The 20,718-nt window shown below is 58.6% G+C and overlaps 2 protein-coding genes across 6 annotated transcripts in view; both read right to left on the reverse strand.

Moving 5' to 3' along the window:
• Positions 1 to 658: 658 nt before the first annotated feature.
• Positions 659 to 10,468, reverse strand: SLC26A6 (solute carrier family 26 member 6). The gene is made up of 21 exons (XM_078443099.2): positions 10,383 to 10,468; positions 8,479 to 8,637; positions 8,259 to 8,398; positions 7,915 to 8,025; positions 7,195 to 7,358; positions 6,823 to 6,987; positions 6,591 to 6,743; positions 6,229 to 6,311; positions 5,997 to 6,144; positions 5,389 to 5,502; positions 5,177 to 5,254; positions 4,780 to 4,875; positions 4,584 to 4,690; positions 4,368 to 4,437; positions 3,365 to 3,457; positions 3,184 to 3,279; positions 2,632 to 2,802; positions 1,815 to 1,994; positions 1,570 to 1,624; positions 1,184 to 1,320; positions 659 to 946 (listed from the first exon to the last, which is right to left on the reverse strand). The coding sequence occupies exons 1-21, from the start codon at positions 10,403 to 10,405 to the stop codon at positions 932 to 934; spliced, it is 2,358 nt and encodes a 785-aa protein (XP_078299225.1). The 5' UTR covers positions 10,406 to 10,468; the 3' UTR covers positions 659 to 931.
• Positions 10,469 to 10,611: 143 nt separating this feature from the next.
• The window catches only part of CELSR3 (cadherin EGF LAG seven-pass G-type receptor 3), a 28,364-nt gene continuing 18,257 nt past the window's right edge, over positions 10,612 to 20,718 (reverse strand). For 2 of the 5 annotated variants that reach the window (XM_060630997.3, XM_060630995.3), the window contains 13 exons: positions 20,489 to 20,615; positions 20,194 to 20,400; positions 19,813 to 19,987; positions 19,471 to 19,583; positions 18,940 to 19,019; positions 18,350 to 18,473; positions 17,796 to 17,912; positions 17,540 to 17,688; positions 17,148 to 17,263; positions 16,677 to 16,835; positions 15,906 to 16,106; positions 14,632 to 15,517; positions 10,612 to 13,246 (listed from right to left, as the gene is read on the reverse strand). In XM_060630997.3, the coding sequence (XP_060486980.3) occupies positions 13,219 to 13,246; positions 14,632 to 15,517; positions 15,906 to 16,106; positions 16,677 to 16,835; positions 17,148 to 17,263; positions 17,540 to 17,688; positions 17,796 to 17,912; positions 18,350 to 18,473; positions 18,940 to 19,019; positions 19,471 to 19,583; positions 19,813 to 19,987; positions 20,194 to 20,400; positions 20,489 to 20,615 (2,482 nt within the window). In that variant the 3' untranslated portion in view covers positions 10,612 to 13,218. Of the gene's footprint in view, positions 13,247 to 14,631; positions 15,518 to 15,905; positions 16,107 to 16,676; positions 16,836 to 17,147; positions 17,264 to 17,539; positions 17,689 to 17,795; positions 17,913 to 18,349; positions 18,477 to 18,939; positions 19,020 to 19,470; positions 19,584 to 19,812; positions 19,988 to 20,193; positions 20,401 to 20,488; positions 20,616 to 20,718 lie in introns of all 5 variants that reach the window. The other 3 variants (XM_060630996.3, XM_060630994.3, XM_078443098.2) reach the window with 2 other exon arrangements.

A 20,718-nucleotide genomic window follows, 5' to 3' on the forward strand; every position in this document is an offset into this window, starting at 1 on the left:
AGGAAGCGGGTATAATCATCATTTCACTATACTGCCGAGACACAGGACCAGAAAGATTTTAGCCGCACTGCCCCGCCATCACTCAGAGCATCAGCTGGCCTAAAGGCCCACTGCTGCCCACTAGGGAACATGCCTAGATGCTGGCATTTTATGGTAGAAATGAGCACATTTCTTGGTTGACCATGACCTGCAGAGCCCAGGTGATGTAATGATTATGAACAGGCATTTTCCCAAGTAGACAATCCTGCACATTCTTCTAAACACAGACCAGCAGCACCTGTGAACACCATGCTTCCCCGCCCCTTCCCCCCCCCCCCCCCCCGGTTCACTCACACCCTCCGGGGGCTGCACCTCATTGGGATCATTCCTGAGAAGAAGCTCTGATTCCAACTATCTTCCAGATGAAGACATAGGTGCCAAGGGTTGAGAGCAGCTGAGTAACTTGGACCTGGGGTACCCCCACCCTGGGCCCCATAACTTTCCCTCTGGTGGCTGTCTGCTGTCTCACCTGACTCTGCCCTCCCCAAACCTTCCCCCCAACTTCTGACTCCAGTCCCCACTTTGGGGCATAAGAAAGGTCAGGAGCCAGGGCTGTAGATGGCTGCCCACCCCACCAAGCCCCCACCAAGCCCCCACCAAGGCACAGCAGAGCCTGGTGTTAGGCAAATAAATCTTTATTTCTGGGGCTAAAATCATACATCTTCCCCCAACCCAGCCAGTGCCAGTCTGACTCCAGTGCCCCATCCCTGGCCTATAGCACTGAACTTGGAGTCCCAGAACCTCCATCCCTGAGTTGTGTGTATGTGTGTGTGTTTATACGGAGGGGACTCCTGGGGGACATCTGGAGGCAGCCCAGGGTTGGGGGGGGGGTGTCGTTCTCACAAGTTACAACATTCAGAGGGGAGCAGTCTCAGGCAGGGTGGCAGCATGGTCAGAGTTTGGTCATCTGAGGAGGCAGAGGAGGGGAGGCTCTGGTCAGTTTCCAAAGGACACATATCAGCCCCTTCCCCCAGGACAGCAACCCCTGCTCCCAGGAGCAGCTTCAGCTAAAGGCAGGAAGGGGCAGCAATGGGTCCACCAGGGACAGATCCATCCAGGAAGGGTGAACTTCCTGAAGCTGGGGGTCAGGGTAGGGACAACCAGTAGACAGACAAAAAGCTCAGCAAGACAGAGGCCAGCTCACCAAAACAGGGCTGGCAGGGCTGGACCTCGGGTGTTGGAGGGCAAAGAGGACAGCGTCGTGGACAGAGGCAAAGAGATGCTGCTTAGTGATTGATGCATCGAAGAAGTGCCCAGCCTCAAGCTGGGCAACCACAGGGGCTGTAGGCAAGGAATAGGTCTCCCCTGACTCATAGAACCACCAGGAACCCCAACCCCAGTCCCCCGAATACCCTGACCCATTTCGTCCCTGACCTCTACCCCTGAGGCTACATCTAAACCTCCAGTCACTCTTGATCCTTGACCCCTGCCCCCTCAAGACACCTCTGACCTCCAGTTTCAGAGACCTTAACTCCTTGGCTGGAAGAGCCCACTCCCCTCCCAGACCGCTCATGTCCCCATCCCACGCACTGTGGCAGGCGGCCATGTACACCTCCACCTCGATCTCTCGGAAGTCACGGAAAATCTGCAGCAGAAAAGGGGGCCAGACTCAGAGGGAGCCTTGTGGGTCCCGAAGAGGGAGGCTGGGATGGGAGGGAGTTTTGAGGGGGAGCTCAGAGGGCTCTTGGATCTAGTTATAGGGTCAGGAGGCTTGAGGGGGCCTTGTCCTCTCCCAGGGCTCTTCTTAGGGGTGTCCCCAGCCCCCAGCCCCTTACATTCTTCAGGCTCTTGAGGCACACAGTGTCCACAAAAGAGAGGGCTCCCAGATCCAGGACGAGGCTGTGGAAGTGCGGCTGAGGCAGGCCCAGGGCTTTCAGTGTGGTCACATCTGGGGCCTTAGCACCTTCTTGACCGCTGGCTGCCATATCTTCTAGCTCATTCCCTGTGCTCACCTGCTGGCAAACCAGACACACTGCAAAGGCTGCCCATGAAGGGGTGATGTCAAGGAGCACACAGACATACAAGGACACATAGGGTCAGATGTGGGAGCATGCACGTAAACACCCACATATATTGGGACATTCAGGGGACACTGGAGAACCAGGATGTGGGGAGTCTCTTGTATGCAAAGGCAAGAGGGACACATGAGGAAACACAGGAGAGGATGCCCAGACTCAGGAGCACATAGAGACTTGCATATACTGCTCTGTTACCTCCTGCACCCAGGCTTACTAGGGAGGCTTAAGAAGGGAGGGCGCTGGGCAATTGTAGCCTACCCTCAGTCAGCCAGGGCGGAGCAGGGAGGGGGCCCAGGGACACATGTGCAAACGCAGACACCTTGGCATACCATCTGGGTCTCTAGTTGAGCCTGGCATCCCTTTTGATCCCATATTTCCCCCCCCACTCCCAATCCTTTCCCTTTACCCATGAGCACAGACTGTGGGGTCTTGTGAACTCTACAAATTCAAGGCCTTCCGATGGCAGACAAGAGAGCCACAAGCAGAATCTATGGCAGATCACTAGACCTCTCCCCATAGGGCATCTGATCCATCACCCACCCCCCTGCCACTGGCACAACCACTTAAAACCCACAGCTGGTAGGTCCGTGGCCTTCCTCTCAGGACATGCATGGGCACCCCCATCTCTGCAGCTCATGGCTGACCCCTCTCCCTCGGCCTTGGAGTCCTCCATGTTGTTGCTCTCCATGTCTCTGGTGCTGGAGTTGACTTCGATAGAAACAGAAGTGTCCTTGGAGGCGGCAATCTAGGTCAGGGGAAGAGAGGGGCCGTAAAAAGCTGTCCCAGCTGTCACCTGACAGCCAAGCCAGGCAAGTCTGGTACCACCCCCAGGCTTTGGGCAGGTAGGCAGGCCAGGAACTGAAGCTTGGGACCCAGGGCTGCCAGACTGAAGGTGGTGGGGTTCTGACCAGCTCCAGGAACAGCCAGATTGGAAAAGGATCGTGGTGGTTGTTACTGTGTAACGCTTGTTACTGGCTTAGGATGTGGGAGAAAACAAAACTCCACCCAGAGCACTGACCCACCAGGGGAGCAAAGCAGAGGTCCTGGGGGCATCAGGGAGAAGAGGGGAATGAATGAGGTTAAGAAGTCAGGAGGCCAGGAGTCCCTGGCTCAGAGAGGCCCCTGCCTGTTTCTGGAGCTTCTTCAGTCGCTTCAGCTTTTGCTCCTGCTTCTTGACCAGCTTCTTCTTCCGGGAGATGAGGTGGTCAACATCCACACCGCACTAGAGAGAAATGTCAGAAGGGATGCAGACATTCTGGGGAGGTAAGGGACCCTATGACACTCACCCTGGGGACCCCAGGCCTCACCCTCTGCTTCAGTGCGTCGCTGTAGAGCTCGGCATTAGCAAAGTACATGGTGGCTGAGGAGCGGAAGATCTTCACGCCTGGGACCTCCCTGGCCTAGGGATGGGTCAGGGTTGGGGGTGGCTGAGCCCTCTGCTCTCCTGGTTGTATCTTGCTCTCCTGCTTTCCTCTCCTGTATGGCCCAAGGGCCCCCCATCACCAAGCCCCTGCCCTCCCAGACCTTGGGCCACAGGTTTGGCTACATAACCCTAACACCTCGTCCTGCTCCCTACCCCTCACCCCCACCACCCAGACCCTCAGCCAAGCCCGTCAAAGCTTCCTCCAGGGCACCCTGAACCTTCCCTTCCCATCTCCCCTCCCTTCTGTTAAAACCCAGGCTAGGCTCTTAGGCCTCCTCTTGGGTCTCCACCCCCCACTCTGTGGTCTGTTTTCTGCATGTACACAGAGACACCCTCCCCAGCTCCCATTCCACCCAGGACACAGTCCAGGTCTCTGCTCAGCACTTGGGCCTGCACAATGTGCCCCCACCTCCCTTTCCATCCAGCTGAGCTGCTCCCCCTCCTGACCACTCCTCCCTCTGCCTGATTATACTGTACTCAGACTCCAAGTCTCCAAGTCAGCAGGAATGGGCTTGTTTTATTCCACTGCCCCTACTATTAAGCATGAAACTTCTCAGGAGGTAAACGAATGATAGAGATGTAGGAACTCTGCTGATCAGATCACAAACAGCCTCTCCTTCACCCTGGTGTCCCAGGCTCCTGCCCCAGAGCTGCTCCACAGGATAAGACAGACCCCTCCCCTCAGGCTCCCATGGCCCCTGTATCCACTCCTCCTCTGTCCCCTCCTAGCTCTGAGGAGGGTGGCAGACTAGAACTCCTCCCCTGAAGCTCCAAGGACCAAAGCACCCTCAATCCCCAGGGTCTTTGCCAGGTGCAGACAAGACTAACAAAGGCCCATTCAGCCTCTGTCCCACCCCCAGGCCTCCTGCTCAGCCCCTGCCACCCACCTCTGAGTACTCAGCCACATCTCGGTAAATATCCGTGTCTGGCACCTGCCCCAAGACAGAGTAGCGGGGCCTGTGAAGGAGACCATGTGAGGAAGGGGCAGCGAGGGGGTACGAGGGAGCCTGGGTGACCCCCGAGATGCAGGAAGGCGGTGGGGAGAAAGTGTGGGCCTCGCTCCCTCACGAGCTGGGATGGGGGGACCCAGAGGGGAGACTCACAGCTGCGTACGGAACACCACAAGCAGCAGAGAGAAGACCACTGCAACGGCCAGGCCAAGGTCCAGGTTCAGCAGGATGGTGGCCACAAAGGTCACCAGCCAGATGAGCTAAAAGCAGAAGGGCAGCGGTCAACAGGCTCTAGAGGGGGCCCTGCTGTAGGTCCCCACCCCCACCCATGGGCTCACAGGCCTCTCACCAGATCCACTCGATTTGCCTTCCAGAGGGAACATATGTCGGTGAACTGCTTCAACATGCCCTTCAGGTTCACGATAATGACGGCTGCCAGGACTGCCTGAGTGAGGGGAGTGTCACCAGGGACTTCCGAGAGGCGCCCAGGTGCTGACAACCCTGACCACCCGGGCATGAGCCCCGCACGACGCTAGCTGCCACCTGCCCCCTGAACTGAACAACTTGGATCTCACTCAGAAGGGTTCCAATCCCTGATCCTTAACTCCAAATCCCACCCCAAAGAGCTCAACCTTGAAAAACAGGGCATGAGCTTGTGTCCCTGCCCCTCACCTAGGACCTGACTGATTTGAGCCCCTGGCCTGGCCAGGTCCCTCAAGCCTGGCTGTGGGGAGGAGGCGGCTCACCTTGGGCAGGTCTTGGAAGAGTTCCCCAAGTTTGACGATGATAATGAGGATGAAGAGGGAGGAGACAGCCCCAGCCACCTGCAGGGTGGGAGTGAGCAGGGGGGTGGGGTGGGGTGGAGGGTAGGGGAGCAGGGTGCAGGGAGGAGCGGGCAGGACCGCCCAGCCAGAGCGGTGTGCGTGCGCACAGATGCACACCCGCACCCGGAGCCCACCTGCGTGTTGCCCCCGGTGCTCTCCTGTACCAGGCTGCGGGACATGGAGCAGCTCACAGGGAAGCACCGGAAGAAGCCCCCGACGAGGTTACTGAGGCCGAGAGCCACCAGCTCCTGGTGGAGGGAAGTGCGGGTGTGTCATGTCTGGTCACCGTACCACTGTATCTAGGCCCAGGTGTCCCCAACCTCCATCCTCATTCAACAGCCTCCAGACTTGGCTACTGTCCCGAATGCCCTGGCTACTGTCCCAGTCCCCTGCGTGGCCCCAGCACATTTGTTTGCTGTTTCTTTTCTTTCTTTTTAATGTTTATTTATTTTTGAGAGACAGAGACAGAGCATGGGCGGGGGAGGGGCAGAGAGAGAAACACAGAATCTGAAGCAGGCTCCAGGCTGTCAGCACAGAGCCCAACATGGGGCTCAAACCCACAAACCGTGTGATCATGACCTGAGCCAAACTCGGATGCTTAACCGACCGACCGATCCACCCAGGCGCCCCTTGTTTGCTATTTCCCCCTGTCCCACCCGCTATACCACACACCGCCCCACCCCCACCCCCCAGGCCCTGGCATCTCTGTTTACCCAGCTGCCCCCATATCCTGCCGCCAGACCTGGTTGCTGTCCACCCGGTAGCCGTGCCTCAGGGCGAAGATCTTCCCCAGTGAGATGGCAATGGCGAAACCAACCACGGCGATGGTGAAGGCGTAGCCCACAAGACTGGCGAACAGCTGGGGGCTGGGGGCCACTGGGGGCACCAGCCTGCAAAGGGCATCTGTGAGGCCAAAGGAGGGTGCTGGTCCTGGCCGCCCACCCCTCCCTAACCCGACAGGGGCCAGAGCTCACCCTGCAGGAATGTTGCCCACGACATCCACCCCAAATCTGTGCTTCAGACCCACGCCATAGGAGATGCCTGTGGCTCCGATGAGCTGGGGGGAGAGGACAGTCAGAGTGTGGAGAAACCACTTTGGCAGGGAAGAAGGGGGCCTGAAGCAAAGCCTTCAGGAGATGGGGAGAAGTGGACGACCGGGTAAGGTGCTGTTTGGGGACTGGAAGGCACCAACATGGGACCTTTCTGCTGTGGTTCCAGCCACTCCCCAGGAACTCTCCCTGGTGCCCACTCTGGCTGGTCTTTAAATCCCCGAGGGTACCTGCTGGCAGGGACATATCCTCCCTTGCCCTTCCCCCCTGCCCCGAAGAATCCAAACCGTGAGCAGTTCCCCAGGGAGCGGCAGGGGCAGATGTCGCTGCAGTTTGTCATTCAGCAGTTTCACCAGCACCAGCACCACTCCTGCCACCAATGCGGTGACCACAGTGCCAACCACGCTCTGGGGCAGCTTCCAGCAGACCTCCAGAACTGTCTGAGGGGAGGCAGGGTCACAGCCAGCACTCCAGATGGTGGAGCACACCCTACACGTCCCTCCTCCCACCCTCACTCACATAGATGAGGGACAGCGGCCCAGAGCGGCTGCTCAGTTGGAGGCCAAACACATACTTGAGCTGCGAGACGAAGACCTGTATGGACGCGGCTGTGGTATAGCCGCGGACCAGAGGCTCTGACAGGTAGGTGACCACGAAGCCGAAGTGGACCAGGCCCAGCCCCACCTGTGGGGTGGCCAAGGACAGTCAGGGAAGACAAAGGCCCTCAGGGCAGTTAGAGCACAGCCCGGGGCAGGTGGGATCCAAGGGGCATGAGTGAACAGCAATAGTGAGAAGGGCAGCGATGGTCAGACAGGGGAAATGGCAGGTGAGGGTGGGGATGGGGTTGGCAGCAGTGGGGGTCGGAAACACATACTCCTGACTGCTCCGCACCTGGAAGAGGCCGACCAGGACACTGAGTGTGGCGGTCAGTTGCACCCGGGCAGCGTCTCTGGCCTCCTCATCGACTGTAGCATTCTCAGCCTGCAGGAAGTCCTCATCCGGGGCCAGGGATTCTGTCACACTGCCCACCATTACAGACATGACAGCAAAGGTACCTGCAGGGACAGGTCAGGGCAGGTCTGAAGGGGAGAGGGCACTGCCCTAACCAGGAGCCCTGTCCTTAAGGCAGAGGCCAGGAGACATTCAGCTCTAGACAAGTATCTTCAGACTATGCCATACAAACAGAGGCAATGCTGGTGGTCATGTATGAACCCAGAGCTCAGGGGCTCTTGAGGGTGGCTAGAAACGTTGGCCCTGCATCGTCTGCCCTGTTCCACTCATGTCCATCGGCTCAGAATCATTCCCCTCGTGGAAGGTGAAATGAGGAAAGAGGGACGGCCTGTCTCAGGCTAGTCAGGCCTCTGCCAAGTTCTGGGCCCCTTGCAATGCCTCACACACATCCTCCCGGAGCCAGGAGCTATCCTGAATCTGTGGCCCCACAGTCAGAGGCCTAGTCCTGCCTGGGAATGACCTTGGGCCAGTCTCCCAGTAGCCCAACACCAATGCTGTCCCCTTCCCTAAGTTCCCTTGCCCTCCTCAGCCTGCCCTCATCCTGTCCTCCATGGGGGAACGTGGACATCCTCCTGCAAGGCTGAGGCTGGCTCCACTCACCCACGGAGATGTGCCGGGAAGTGCCAAACAGAAAGTAGATGAACACAGGATAGAAAGAGCTGTAGAGGCCAAACACGGGGGGCAGTCCAGCAAGGAGGGCATAGGCCAGGCCTGGAGGCGAAATGGTAGCAATGTAGGCTTGGAAGGCTGGGCCTTGAAAAGGATGAGGGAATCCCAGCCCTAGGTCATGGTCCATAGTTCCAGGGGCAGGGCTCAAAGCTTCAGATGGGGGTGGGGGGGGTGGGTGGGCACAAGACCACAGGGCTTCCGGGCCAGGGCCTTGAAGGGCTGCAGATCACCCCCCAAAGACTGAGGGTACAGCCTCTGGGTCAGGTATGGCTCACCCTGTGGTAGCTGCATAATGGCCACACTCAGGCCAGCCAACAGGTCACCTAGGAGCCAGTCACGCACGGGATACCGGGGTAGCCACGCCAAAACTGGGAGGTGTTGGAGGAGAAGGGCTCGGGCCCGAGTGTAGGAGCACCTGAGGACACAATGGTAGGCATTGGGAACACAGTCTACCTAAGTCCTGTCGGTGCCCCCGGCCCCCAACCTCAGCCTTACTGAAACCAGGTTCGCCACTGGTGGGTCTCGGTGGCTGAGGTCAAGCAGCCCAGTTCCTCCAGCTGTTCCTGATTCAGCAGTGGCCGTTCCACGTAGTAGTTTCGCTTCCTCAGCTCCATGGCCTGCGTCACAGGCAACAGTGCCTCTGTGTCCCTCTGACTGGGGTGGCGAGACCAGAGTCATAGTGAGTTTAACCCTGGTCCAACCTCCCTCACACTTCCACCTGGAGTCAGAGAATCATCCTCAAGATCTAGGTAGGTCCAGCTCCCAGCTGGCCCCACGCCCTGCCAGTGGCAATCCCTGAACTTTGTCTAGCACAAGTCTCTCACTGGGCCAAAGTTCCCTACAAAAACACATCAGGATGAATACAATCCATACCTCCAACCCAGGGACAGCTGTGAGCGCTCTACCAGGTCCAGGTCCCAGGCTGACTGGTCCCCAGGTCCCCTCCAGCCCATCCCCCAGCCAATCCCCGTTTAGTCTCTGAGTCCTTATCCAGCTGCTCCATGAGCTCCGTGCTGGCCATCTGAGAGCACACACAAGGAAGGGATCCCGCAACCAGGGTTCCGGCTCTTCAGGCAGGCTGCTCTTTAGAGGGGCTCCCCTCTAAGGGAAGGAAGGTGCTGAGGCTAAGATTGCCCCTGGGCCTCCAGCCCCAGGGTCCAGGTTGTGGACAAACTCAGGCTTAATCTCACAAAGCCAGGGAATGGTTCTCACCCGGAGAAAGGGGTCTCACCTGGAAAGGCAAGCTCCCACTCAAAGTGGGAAGATCCCCCCCCTCAAGAACTCCTGTTCCCAGGTGAGATCTCACGTAGGGGAAAGCTCTCAACTGACAGGAAAGTTTTCATCAGCCAGGTATGTCCTGTCTTGGGAGAATCTCTTATCTACCCAGGCTCCCACCTGAAGCGGGAGGTGGATCTCCTCTAGGAATAGGAGATCTGGAGGCGAGGGAATTCTTAAGGGGGCGGGGGGGGGGGTAGCTCATACTGAGAAGGAAGCTTTCTCAGTGGGGAAAGTGTTCACCTACCAGTAAAGTCCTCATGTGGAAGGTACTCTCACCTAAGAGAAGCTCTTACCTGGGGGAGGCTCCCACCTGGAATGGGTGAAAGCTTTCACCTGAGAATAGATCTCCGCTGCGCAGGAATCTTCCCTGAGGGGAAACTCCCCTGCTGGGAAAATTTTCAGGAAAGTTCTGATCTGTGAGCTCTGACCTAGGGGTAGGATCCCACCGGAGGGGTAGGAACTCTCCTGGGAAGAGCCTCTAACCTGGATGTCCTGCTTGGAGAAGGGAGTAGAGTGCGCACAAGGAAGATCCTCAGAGACTCTTGGCACCGCAGTCTCACAGAGATCTTTGAGCCCCCTTGCCCCTCCTCCGTGAGTCACGCAGGTCTTCTTAAAGCGCTCCCCACCACCCATCAGAGCGCGTGTTTGGAGGGCGGGGCCTAGATCATTGGCCCCTCCCTCTGGGAGGGCACCGCAGCCCTTCCAGCCGTATCCCAGTATCCGGGATCAGTTGTACAGCTAGGTGGGTTTAGGACACCGTTATGGACTCGGTGCAACGACCTCCCGCCCCAACGCGCCCATCGGCGCACCTCCTGGGCCGGGTCTCCGCCACACTCAGCCGCCTCCCGCGGCCCGAAGCCAGCTCGCGGGCGGCGTTCGAGTGGCTTCCCGCACAGTCCTCAGGAGAGAAGGTCGCGCCAGTTCCCGCCCCCATCCGTCGCTTCAGGGGATAGCTGCCTGCAGAAAATCGGCAAAGCGGCAAACAGAGGCGTTGCAGGCAGATGCCTGCTCCGGACTTGGCGGTACGCCTTCGGAGCTAACCCAAGCCGGCTTCTGCACCGAGACCACGCGGCGGCTCGCGGACACAGACACGGGGAACCAGGGCCACGCCCTGCACTCACCCCAACGCTTCCGACAGCCCCATGGCCAGCGGGCTGTCAACTGCCGGCTGCTGCAGGAACTGGGGCTGGAGGCCGCTGAGGCTCGGGAGGCGGGGCCGGGATGAGGACCTCCGGCACTCTCCGAGGGGCCAATCCCCGGATAGGACAGGGAAGGCTTGGACGAATCAGAGTGGTCGGGCGGGGCCTAAGTGACACGCTTTAGGCTGGGCGAGCCCTAAGGCGGAAGATTTAACCCCTTCCTCCCCTGCGGCCTGGTTAGTACTGCCGCTCCTGGCTCACTTTTAATCTCCTGTCTAAACCTGATAGAACTGCAGAACTGGGACTAAAGACCTGCGCGGAGCTGGCCATAGCCGCGGCCCCAGGTCCCTGAGTACGACAAAGGCGAATACCAAGTCTTGGCTTCTCGCGGAAGGACCCCACGGGATGGGGCGAGAAACCCGCCAATGGGCTGCCTGCGGGCGCTACTGATGGCCAGAGCCATAGCTCTCTTTGGGGTATCAGGTCTCTGCGGGCGCCACCTTCAGTCTCTCCTCTTAAGATCAGGCAATGTCTGACACCGAAGGTGCCCTAGGCTGCCCTTCAACTCTGGACACCCAGACCCAGAATGAGACTGAGAGTTTCCCTTCCTCTATACAGAGCACAGCCTGGCATCTCGGTTTCTGTCCAAAGATTTCTGCCTGAGCAGAGAAGGAACGCGATGTCCCAGCCAGCTCCAAGTCCTAGAGGCTGGTGGGGGTCAGTGCTGTTAATGGGCTGAGGGGTTAGCAAGGGCAGTTCTTAGGGTTGATTGGGCCCCTAGCCAGGGCAAATTCGAGGTTACAATTGCACACCCTGAAGACCAAGTCATCATGCTGCCACCTTGAGAGAGAGGAGTTTCCCTGGCACCTTACTCCCAGCACCTGTGCTCGTACTTCAGGCCCCAATCACAAGGCGCCAGGCCAGAATTAAGGGTGAAAGAGATGGGAACCTGGTCCAAATGTCAGACGAAATGTGCTAAAAATAACTGAATATTGAGGGGGGTGCAGAGCTCAGATTTCTCCCAAAGGTCAACCTGGCCTGAATCATTCATAGCCTCCTTCCTACCCTACACCCCCACCCCCAAACAGAAAGAGGCAACAACCATTTTCTATAGAAGTTTATTCCCAAAACAGAGCGCGGCTTCACGGAACAATTTACACAGACAGGGAAAGGGCCACTGGGCTGGAGCAGGGGACCCCCACCGAGGGACATCTATAGAACCTAGGACATAGCAAGGACGACCCCCTCTCCCCACAGTGGGCCCCTTAACCCTTCAAGGGCTGGGGTCATTCTGCTGGGTAAGGAGAGCTGGGGTCCTGGCTGGCAGATTTGGCACCAGTCAGTGAAGAAGAACTTTTAATCTCCTTGGAAACTGCCTCCCAAGAGTATGTGCGGGGAAGGGGCAGGGGGGTGTCTGCACAGAACCCCCTACAACCCTGCACAACCCATTGTTCGTAGCGGTAAAAGGATGCCCGCTCTGGAGGATTTCTGGGTCTGCTGTTCAACAGGTGGCTCAGGGCTGGCCTTTGGCCTGGGAGAGGTAGAGGCTAGAAACTCCTCAAGATGGCCAGGTCCAGGGTCCTCAAGCCCCTCTCCCATCTTCTCTATCTTTCACTTGTAAACAAAGGGGGGGAAAACACATTCTCAACTGTAAACAAAGTGTAAAAGTTCAAAGTTTTCAGTTGTAAACAAACTTGTAAAATGTTTGAAATCTTGACCTGTAAACAAAGTAACAAAATCTAAAAGTCCCCAGTTCTGGACATCAGACAAAGTAATAAAAGAGAGTTTTGTGAACAGGGTCCTAACAGTCATTTTTCCCTATAGGAGAAAATAGAGTAGGATGGAACTAGTTCCTGCAGCCCAGGTGCCAAGGGCCAGGGAGGGTCCTGTAAACATGGGAGGCAGTGGCACCTACATTCTGTGTCTTCAATTCCCTTGTTTTCGCTCCCCTTGCCCCCACTCCTACCCTACCCCTCGGAAGAAATTCTAGCACAGGGCAGGGTCAGGGCATCGAATGGCACCATGGACAACTTTTGCTCATAGCAGGGGTAGGGGCTGGCAAATGACCCCCTAGTCCACCCTCTGCAGGAATGTCTGAACAGAGGCCTGAGCCCCTCCCCAGGAGAGAAAGGGAAGCCTTGCTCTGTAAACATGACATCTGCTGCTCCACCAGCACCCCACAGCATCAGTCCTAGGTCATAAGGCAGTAAGTGGCAGGGACTCCACATAATAAACACACACATCCACGGGGAGGGGCAGCGTGAGCAAGCCCTGTGAGGAGATCAGAGGACCCCCGTTTCCAAGACCAACCCCTTGTCCCTGAAGTTTGGCCCTTGGGGCATCCAAGAAAAAGCAAAGATCAGCTCTGTACTTTGGGCCCTAACAATATTCAGATCAATGGGTGGGAGGCTACTTGCCCTCCCTGTCTGAATCCGCCCCAGTAAGATGAGAGGAAAGAGCATATGGTTTGCCAGGGACCCAAATGGGGCCAAACTCTACCCTCTGTCCCCTTCCCCTCCCAGCCCAGCCTCAGAACCCCAGGAGACAGAAAAGCTGAAAAATAACATAAGCATATCTCTCTGGTTACAAAGGTACAAAACGTATAAAAGTCCTCCTTTCAGTTCTTCCCCCTGCACCTGTTACACGCATGGCGGGATTTGCTCACAGAGAGAGCAAGGAGCCTCAGCACTGCAGCAACAGGGAGAGCTGGGGGGTGGGCAGGAGGCTGCCTGGGGATCAGCCCCTGACTCCCGGAGTCTCTTCTGTTAGCTCTAATCTTCCATTGCCCTCAGCCATTCCTGGTCCGTGAGTCTGCCCCTCAGGAGTGCCCCTCGCTTCTGGGAACTCTGCAGAGTTGAATGCGGTAGTCAGAGGTGGTTGCTGAGAGAATTCAGTCAGGGGGCTCTGGGCTTCCACCACAGCCTGGGCCCCCGCCAACTTCCCTCAACCCCATCACCTTTGCCTCTCAGTCCCCAGCCCCCTTACACCCATTTCAGGGTTCTCAAGCCCCTTTACCCCTTCTGCACCCCAAGACTCATCAGCAAGGCCCCGCGGCCTCCTGTCTTCTCTCTAGGCATTCAGCGAGCACCTACTATGTACAAATACTACATTAAGCACTTGACAGATTTTCGTCTCAAAAAATCTCCACATCTCAGAAAGTTTGTCACTACAGACACATTTTACAGATATGGAAACAGAGACTCGGATAAGTCAAGTGTGATTCCCGAACCCAAACCCCTGCTCAGCCCCCCAGGCCCACCCCCGACCCCCACCAGTTAGACCCCAAAGTTGGGCTGCAGTTGGGTCCAGGCAATACTCATAGCTCTCCCTCAACCCTCCCCCAGCACCCTTCCAGAGTCCCTGGCACCAGGCCCCAAGTTCCCTGCTCCTCCTTCCTTTCTCTTCCTTGGACTCTGCCTGGGTTCTATTGGCCTCCTGTCCCACACCTGGGGTCCCCTTCTCCCCAAAGCCTCCTTTCGCCCTGCGGCCCTCCACAGAGCCTGACCTAGCTGTTCCTCCTTCTCAAAACTCAACTCTCCTCCTCTTGGTTTCCAAAGCCTCGCAGCCCTTGTTTCCTCCCCACTCCTCTGGCTCCTGTGTATCCAGCTGCTTCCCAGGTACGACTGCTTTTCCCTACCCCACAGATGCCCCATTGGCACCTGAAACGCACCAGGTCCCAGCTCAGTTCCTACGTGCTCCACCTCACAGTGCCCACAGGCACGAGGAACCTAACAGTGACTAAATCAATCGATCAATCAATGGATAAATGACTTACTTTCAAAGTTAGCTCTTCAGCCTGGAATATAAGATGCCCATATCCTGGCACCACTTCTGGCCCCTCCTTATCCCATACCACCTCCTAAACAAAGCCTCTCAGGCAATGACTTCCTCTCCTCCTTGCCCCTTCCACATACCAGGTTACCTCCTACTGCCAAGCCTTGGCACCTGCTCTCACCCCCTCCTCTTGTTCAAGCCCTTCAGAAGGCACCTATCTCTCTTCCTTCGCCCAGGAGGTACAGGGGAGGGTGGCTGGCACCAATCATACACCCTGCAAGTTCCGGCTAATCACACCACCATTCCCCGCCAGATTTCTGCCCCCAGCCCATGGCACCCTGGCTGTGCTAAGCCAGGGCCAACCCATACCCCATTTTGTGGCAGAACACAGGCCAGGGTACACAGGAGGTTGTCTTAAGCTGATGAGGGTAAGGGCAAGTGGCTAGAGCCTGCTTACTCTGAGTCTGGAGATAGCTCTGAGATGCTGTGGGATGTGGCAGAGCGTGGTGTGGAGGGCCCAAGCGCAGAGGCTGTGGCAGAAGGCGTGGCAGTGGTGTGAGGGCCCGAGGGCGTGCTTGAGGACTGCACAGAGGAGAGAGCCGAGGAGTTGAAGGAGGCAAGGATAGAGGAGAGAATGTCCAGCTGCTCTGTAGAGGGGCCATGGCTAGGGCCACTGGCTGGGTCCTCCCTAACTCTGAGCAGCTGCGGGGGTGGCCCGAGGCCTTCTCGTGAGGGGTGCCGGCTAGGCACACGGTCCAGCTGCTCCCCTGAGTTCGATCTCCTGGACAGAGAATCCAGGGGCCGGGATGGCAAGAGGGGGTCCCTTGAGAGTTGCCGCTGGGGAGACAGGGGCAGAGGCGGGGGCTGTGGGTCAAGGTTCCGGGCACTGTGGGGCAGGGGCAGTGTGCTCAACCACTCGCAAGGCGCCCTTAGGTCCAGAGCATCCCGCGACCCGAAGCGGCCGGCCCTGGCACCAGGGTAGTCCCTCGGTGGCTGCCTCCGTGGTAGGGTGCTGCCCCGGTCCCTGGGCTCCAGGCGGCCTGGCGCGGCATCCAGGCGTTCTTGGGAACCTGGCCGACTCAGGGGATGAAGCATAGGGGCAGGGGCCTCCTCCAGTCGCTCACGGCTGAGTTGCCGCCGGAGGAGCAGGTCCAGCTGTTCCCGAGAGGAGTAGCGGCTGGCTGGCTGTGAAAGGCTGCCTGTGGGCCCTCCAGCATAGATACGACCATAGGAGGCAGCTGGCACAGCACGGTGGCCCAAGGTGGCTGCACGGCACCAGGACAGCTCAGGGGCACCCCGGGTCTGTGGCACCAGTGGGTACTGCAATCGGTTCTTCAGGATGCCTGTGTGAGGAACAAATGGGAGTAAAGTAAGTATGTGGGGCAGGGGGTGGCAGACACTCCCTGGGGCTAGGGATGCAGCTGCCCCTGGGATCCCTGTGACAAAGGGTTGGAGACAGAAACCCCTTGGGGAGGGGCAGAGGCAGCCCCTGGGGATCCCACTGCGACAGCAGGATAGGGCTTAGAGTGGGAAGGCAGTCATCCCCTGGGTCGGGACAGCGTAAGTCTCCAAGGTGCAGGAGTAGAGGCAGACCTCCCCTTGAGATCAGAGGAGGAGCAACCCCCAGGTCCTGGCGATGCAGGTGAGGCTCAAAGGGGCAAGAATCCCCTGGGCTGGGGTAGAAGCAGTCTCTGGGGTCCCTGAAGTACAGGACAAAGTCAGGGGTCGTACCTTTCCTCTGGCGCTGGGCCCGGCCCAGGGAGGTTTCATCTCCACTAGTCAGGGCCAGGTCCGGCTGGTTGTTGTTGGCTGCGTCCTTGCTGGTGTCCAGCCCCAGGCGCCTTTCGGAGCCCCAGGTCTGCAGAGCACAGGGAGTGGCCTCACATTCCCCCAGGGCTGGCCAGTAGGACAGAAGGTCATTGCCATCCACGTCTGTGGAGCCAGAGCAGGTTACAGGAGCCTCTGAATTGACCCCATTGATTCATGACCCCTATGATCCAGACTCAGTGACCACCCCCCTAACCCTGACCCTAATGACTCCTGAAACTCTGGCTGTACTGATTGAGCAGAGGTAGGAACAAGAGAGTGTTTCTCAGAAATCAATGGACCCATGGAGAGGGTTACTGGTGAGCCTGCCACTCTGGAGGTGGACAGAGAGTAGGGGTGGAGGGACTTGATGGCTGAGGGGTCAAGAAAAATCCTGGAAGAAGAAACCAGGCTGAACCCCAACCCTCATGGAAGAAGAGGGGCTGGAAGAATGACATGTCACCCTGTAACATCCCTGACTCTGACCTTGACCTTGTTGCCCAGGCTATTCCTGGACCTCTAGCCAGCAGAACCACTAGGAAGATAGGGAGAGGTGTGCAGGGGCCTAATGATGACCCCAGGTTCCCAATAGGCTGGTCCCAGGAATCTTCAGGGGATATCAGCGTCCCTGGGTCACACCCGAGTGGAATATGGGGTGTCCCTTGGTCACCCATGGGGTCAGAGATACCCCCTCACCTTTGGGGTGAGTGAGGAGCCTCTCACTCTGGGCTGCCCGGCGGAGTGGACGCTGGAAACGCCCCCGTGTCCGGCCATTGTCCTCGCTTTCTGAGGATGGAATGGACAGACTTCTCTCCTCCTCCAAGGACAGGTCGCTGTCAGAGTCAGAGTCTGCAGCTAGAGTTGGGAAGATCAGAAGGAGGAAGGCACATCAATGGCTCAGGGAGATGAGGAACTTGGGGGTCAAGAAAGAGCCTGGAGCTGAGGGTCTTGGGTTAGCTACAGCAGGGAGCTGGGGCTGGGAACCTAGGTAGAGTCTGGAGTGGGGGTCAGTACAGAAGGGCTGGGACTTGGCAGGAGAACCAGGTGCCTCCTGGGGCAGTGACCTGCGGGGAGCTCGCCCCACTGCAGTCAGCTGCTGCTCTCAAGAAAGGGAAATGGTGGGGAGATCCTCTGCCTCCCTTCCCCCGCCCCGGCCCTGGCCCCTACCTCCACCAGCATCTCGATGGAACATGGCCACATCCAGGTCAGTGGGGCCAGCATGAGCCTGGAGGCTGTGGTCAGTGTGGTCAGCAGCTGAGCCATGTCGAACCAGGACATTGTCCCTGGAAATGCAGGAACCGCCCCCTCCCATCAAAGAGGGATGTGATGGGGTGCTTTGGAGGCTGGGGTGGCTGTGAGCACATAGCCAACTGCTGTGGAATGGCTCTGAAAGCACCCCTGGGTATGTGGCAAGAGGCATCTACGGCAGAAGCAGTAGCGGGGGAACCAGGTGCCAAGATGGGTAGAACCATCATCCCAGGACCAGTAATGCCACCCTCTGGTCAAGTGGGACTGGTCTGAGCTATATGTCCTCCTCCCAAGAAGGCTGCTCTGCTCACCTGAGGTAGCCGCGGCCCCGCTGGCTGTCTTGGTCCTGGGTCCGGCCAGAGCGAGCACTGCTCACTGAGGAGACAGTGGAGGCACCCAGGGTGATGCGGATAAGGCCACTCTCTTCAAAGAGGGCCGTGTTGTTGTAAGCCCCGTGCCCCTACAGGAGGTGGGTGCAGACAGGAGTGTGAGCCAGCTCTGGAGAGGCCTCCAACCCTGGCCTCTCGGGGCCCCCGGCCTGACTCCCCAGCCCTGAGAACTCCTCACCGTGCCAGGCGCTGGCCTTGCCTCCTCGGGCGCTGCTTTTCTAGCCAGACAGGCTGGTGTCCAGGCAGCCCGGGCATCTGCATTCAGGACACAGAAGAGCAGCAGCACTGCCAGGCCCTGTGTCAGTAAGGGTCAGCATGGGGTCAACGAGGGGTTACCGAAAGTCAGTGAGAGATCAGAAATGAGTCACAGGTCAGAGGGGGGCCAGCAGGGGGTCAGTCGAGGCTCATATAAGTCACTGTGGGTCAGCAAGGGGGATCAGTCATTGCAAGTCAGTGTGAGGGAGTGAGGGGTCCAGGGGTGATCCAGTAAGGGAGTCAGGGAGAATCTCGGAGGCGTCAGAGTGGCCCAAGTGACTAAGTCAGTGGAGGTCTGTGTGGACCAGCAAGTGGCCAGGAGCCACAGTGCTGGGGAAGGAAGTCCAGGATGGGCACCCTACCTGGCATCAGTCATCCAGAGGAGTCAGCTCTAGACTGGGCTCGATGGCCTGCCCAGGGTTTGGGCCACCCTGCTGAAGCCCCACCAGGCTGGAGGTGGGGAGGGGTGCCAGTTACCTGGAGCCCGCAGAGTGCAGCATGGAGGTAGTGGAAGGCCAGGACACTGTGGTTGACTGCCAAGAGGCCGAAGAGCCAGGAGGCACTGACCAGGAGAAGCAGCAGAAAGCAGCTGCGAAGGCTCCTGCTGCGGAACAGGGAAGGACACAAGGGGACAAGCATGCGTCATGCAGGGCTCATGCGGGGGACACACAGGGGTCATGGAAGGACAGGAAATCACAAAGGAACATGGCAGTCTCCAGAGGACACTAGGGGAGACAGGAGGTCACCAAAAGAACCAGGAGGATAGTTAGGGAGCCATGAGGGGACATGGGGAAAATATGTGGGAAGTAGGGGCAGGCTATGAGAGAAACGTGGGAGATAGGTGGGACACGGGGGCAGGGGGCACAGTGAGCCACCCAGGCCAAGGGAGACTCAGGGGAGACAGCAGGGCAGAGCATGTGTGGGGCCAGAGTATGGTGAGGGCACCAGACAGGGGCTGGCCAGGGCAGGTAGGACTTCACCTCCCCACCCAGAATCTGGAGCTCAGCCTGCCAAGGAAGGGACTGCCATTCTAAGAATCCCCCGCTTCCCCCAGCCAGACAACTCACAGCACAGAGGTCTTCTTGGCCTCCCTCTGCCCAGTGGAGCAGGATGTGCGGGCAGTGAGGAGAAGCATGGTCCCATTCATCTGGACCCATGGCCAGACATGTGGAGCAGGGGCAGGACAGAGAGAGAGGCAGTGAGAGAGGGACAGGGACAGAGAGAGACCAAGACACAGAGAGGCAGAAGCAGTGAGAAACACACATGCACACAGGCGCGCGCGCACACACACACACACACACACACACACACACACACACACACACAACAGGGAGATCAGAAACAGAGAGGCACTTTGGCTCAGAAAATGTCCGAGATAGGGAACCAGAGAGGGACTGAGAAAGGGAAATAGAGATCCGCAGAGAGAGATTGGCAGCCAAGTTTCTGACCCCACACTTCCCATCTCTGTGCCAGTCGAGTGGAGAACAGAAATTGAGGCCGAGGCCTGGAAACCTGCCGACTGCCACCCGGCACCCCTCCACCAACACCGCCGCACCTGCTGCAGAGCACGCAGGTGGCACCAGGTACAGCACACTCACCACGATGACCAGGATGACAGGGCCTGCGAAGCTCCACATGAGGGGTTCATGGACCGAGATCCAGCAGAAGTCAGGGTTCCCATAGCCCTCTGGATCCAGGCCGACAGCAAGGCCTGTAGGGGAGGAGAGGAAGGACTGAAGGAGTATGTTCTAGAGCAGCTGACCTTCTCATGCCAGGGGTGGGGGCACAGCGGGCTCCCTGCTGAGCACATGGCGTGGTGGGGGGCAGGGATGGAGGTTGGGGTAATGATCGGGACTGGGGGCGGGGGCAGGAGTCAGGCCACGTGATAGGTACAAGCCAGGGGTCGCAGGCCCGGATGGGCCAGGGAGCAGAGCCCTCACCCAGCAGCACGGCAGGGACGCCCCAGCCCAGGGCGTGGTAGAAGCGCATGGCGCCACGGTCCACGTTGCGGGGCTCAACCTGCATGCGGTAGAGGTGCAGCCCCTGCACGAGGAGCCACGCGAAGGTGCTGAGGAAGAAGTAGTGCAGGAGGATGGCGACCGCAGTGCACACCAGCTGAAGGCAGGGTTGGGGGGCGTCAGCACCACTCCTGCCTCACCCCGCTTCTGACCCCTAAACCACAGCACCTTGACCCAGCATCGTGCCCCAAACCCGGGCCCCAACCTGAGCATCCCTGACCCCTGACCCTGAGCTTTGGCTCCAGGACTTCCTGAGCCAGGTAAGGCCATCGAGACACAGGTCCCCTGGCCCCGACCCTGCACCTGGTTGTGGGTCCTGTGGATCCCCAGCAGGAAGAGGAGCTCTGCCACGCCCAAGGCAGCCGCCACGTTGGCATGGATCGCACGCATGTTGGACTTGAGGCTGCGCAGGCTCAGCAGGACCGCTGCGGTCAGAAGCAGCGCGGCCACAGACACTGCCATGACCACATGTGTGAACACCGCCAGCAGCTCCAGGTCACCCTCCAGCCGCTGTGGAGACAAGGATGGTCACTGGGGGTGTTGGTCACCCCTGCCCTTTGGCCTGCCCACGTCCTCAGGACTCTGAACACAGTCCCACCTCACGGGGCGAAGCATCCATGAGAACTCCAAAGGTGCCTGTCCGGCTGCAGCGACATCGAGCATGAGACCCATTCCTGTGTACCAGCTCACAGTCCCGTGCCGTCCACATGCCATGCTGGTCCGCCCTGCAGCCACAGGGCAGTTAGACCTATCATCCCCTCGGGAAAGTGCCCCGTGGCCTGGCGAGGGGTTGTGACAGACAGTGGGGAGGGGCAGGGGGCCTGAAGC

Source organism: Panthera onca, chromosome A2, assembly GCF_046562875.1.
Source record: "Panthera onca isolate mPanOnc1 chromosome A2, mPanOnc1 haplotype 2, whole genome shotgun sequence".
Lineage (NCBI taxonomy): Eukaryota > Metazoa > Chordata > Mammalia > Carnivora > Felidae > Panthera > Panthera onca.

Coding starts and splice junctions, on each gene's coding strand:
- SLC26A6 (XM_078443099.2), bottom strand. CDS start 10,405: ATGGGGCTGTCGGAAGCGTTGGG. Junction 7,359..7,914: donor TTCCCGGCACATCTCCGTGG/GTGAGTGGAGCC, acceptor CTGTCCCTGCAG/GTACCTTTGCTGTCATGTCT. Junction 4,876..5,176: donor TCTTCCAAGACCTGCCCAAG/GTGAGCCGCCTC, acceptor CCCCTCACTCAG/GCAGTCCTGGCAGCCGTCAT.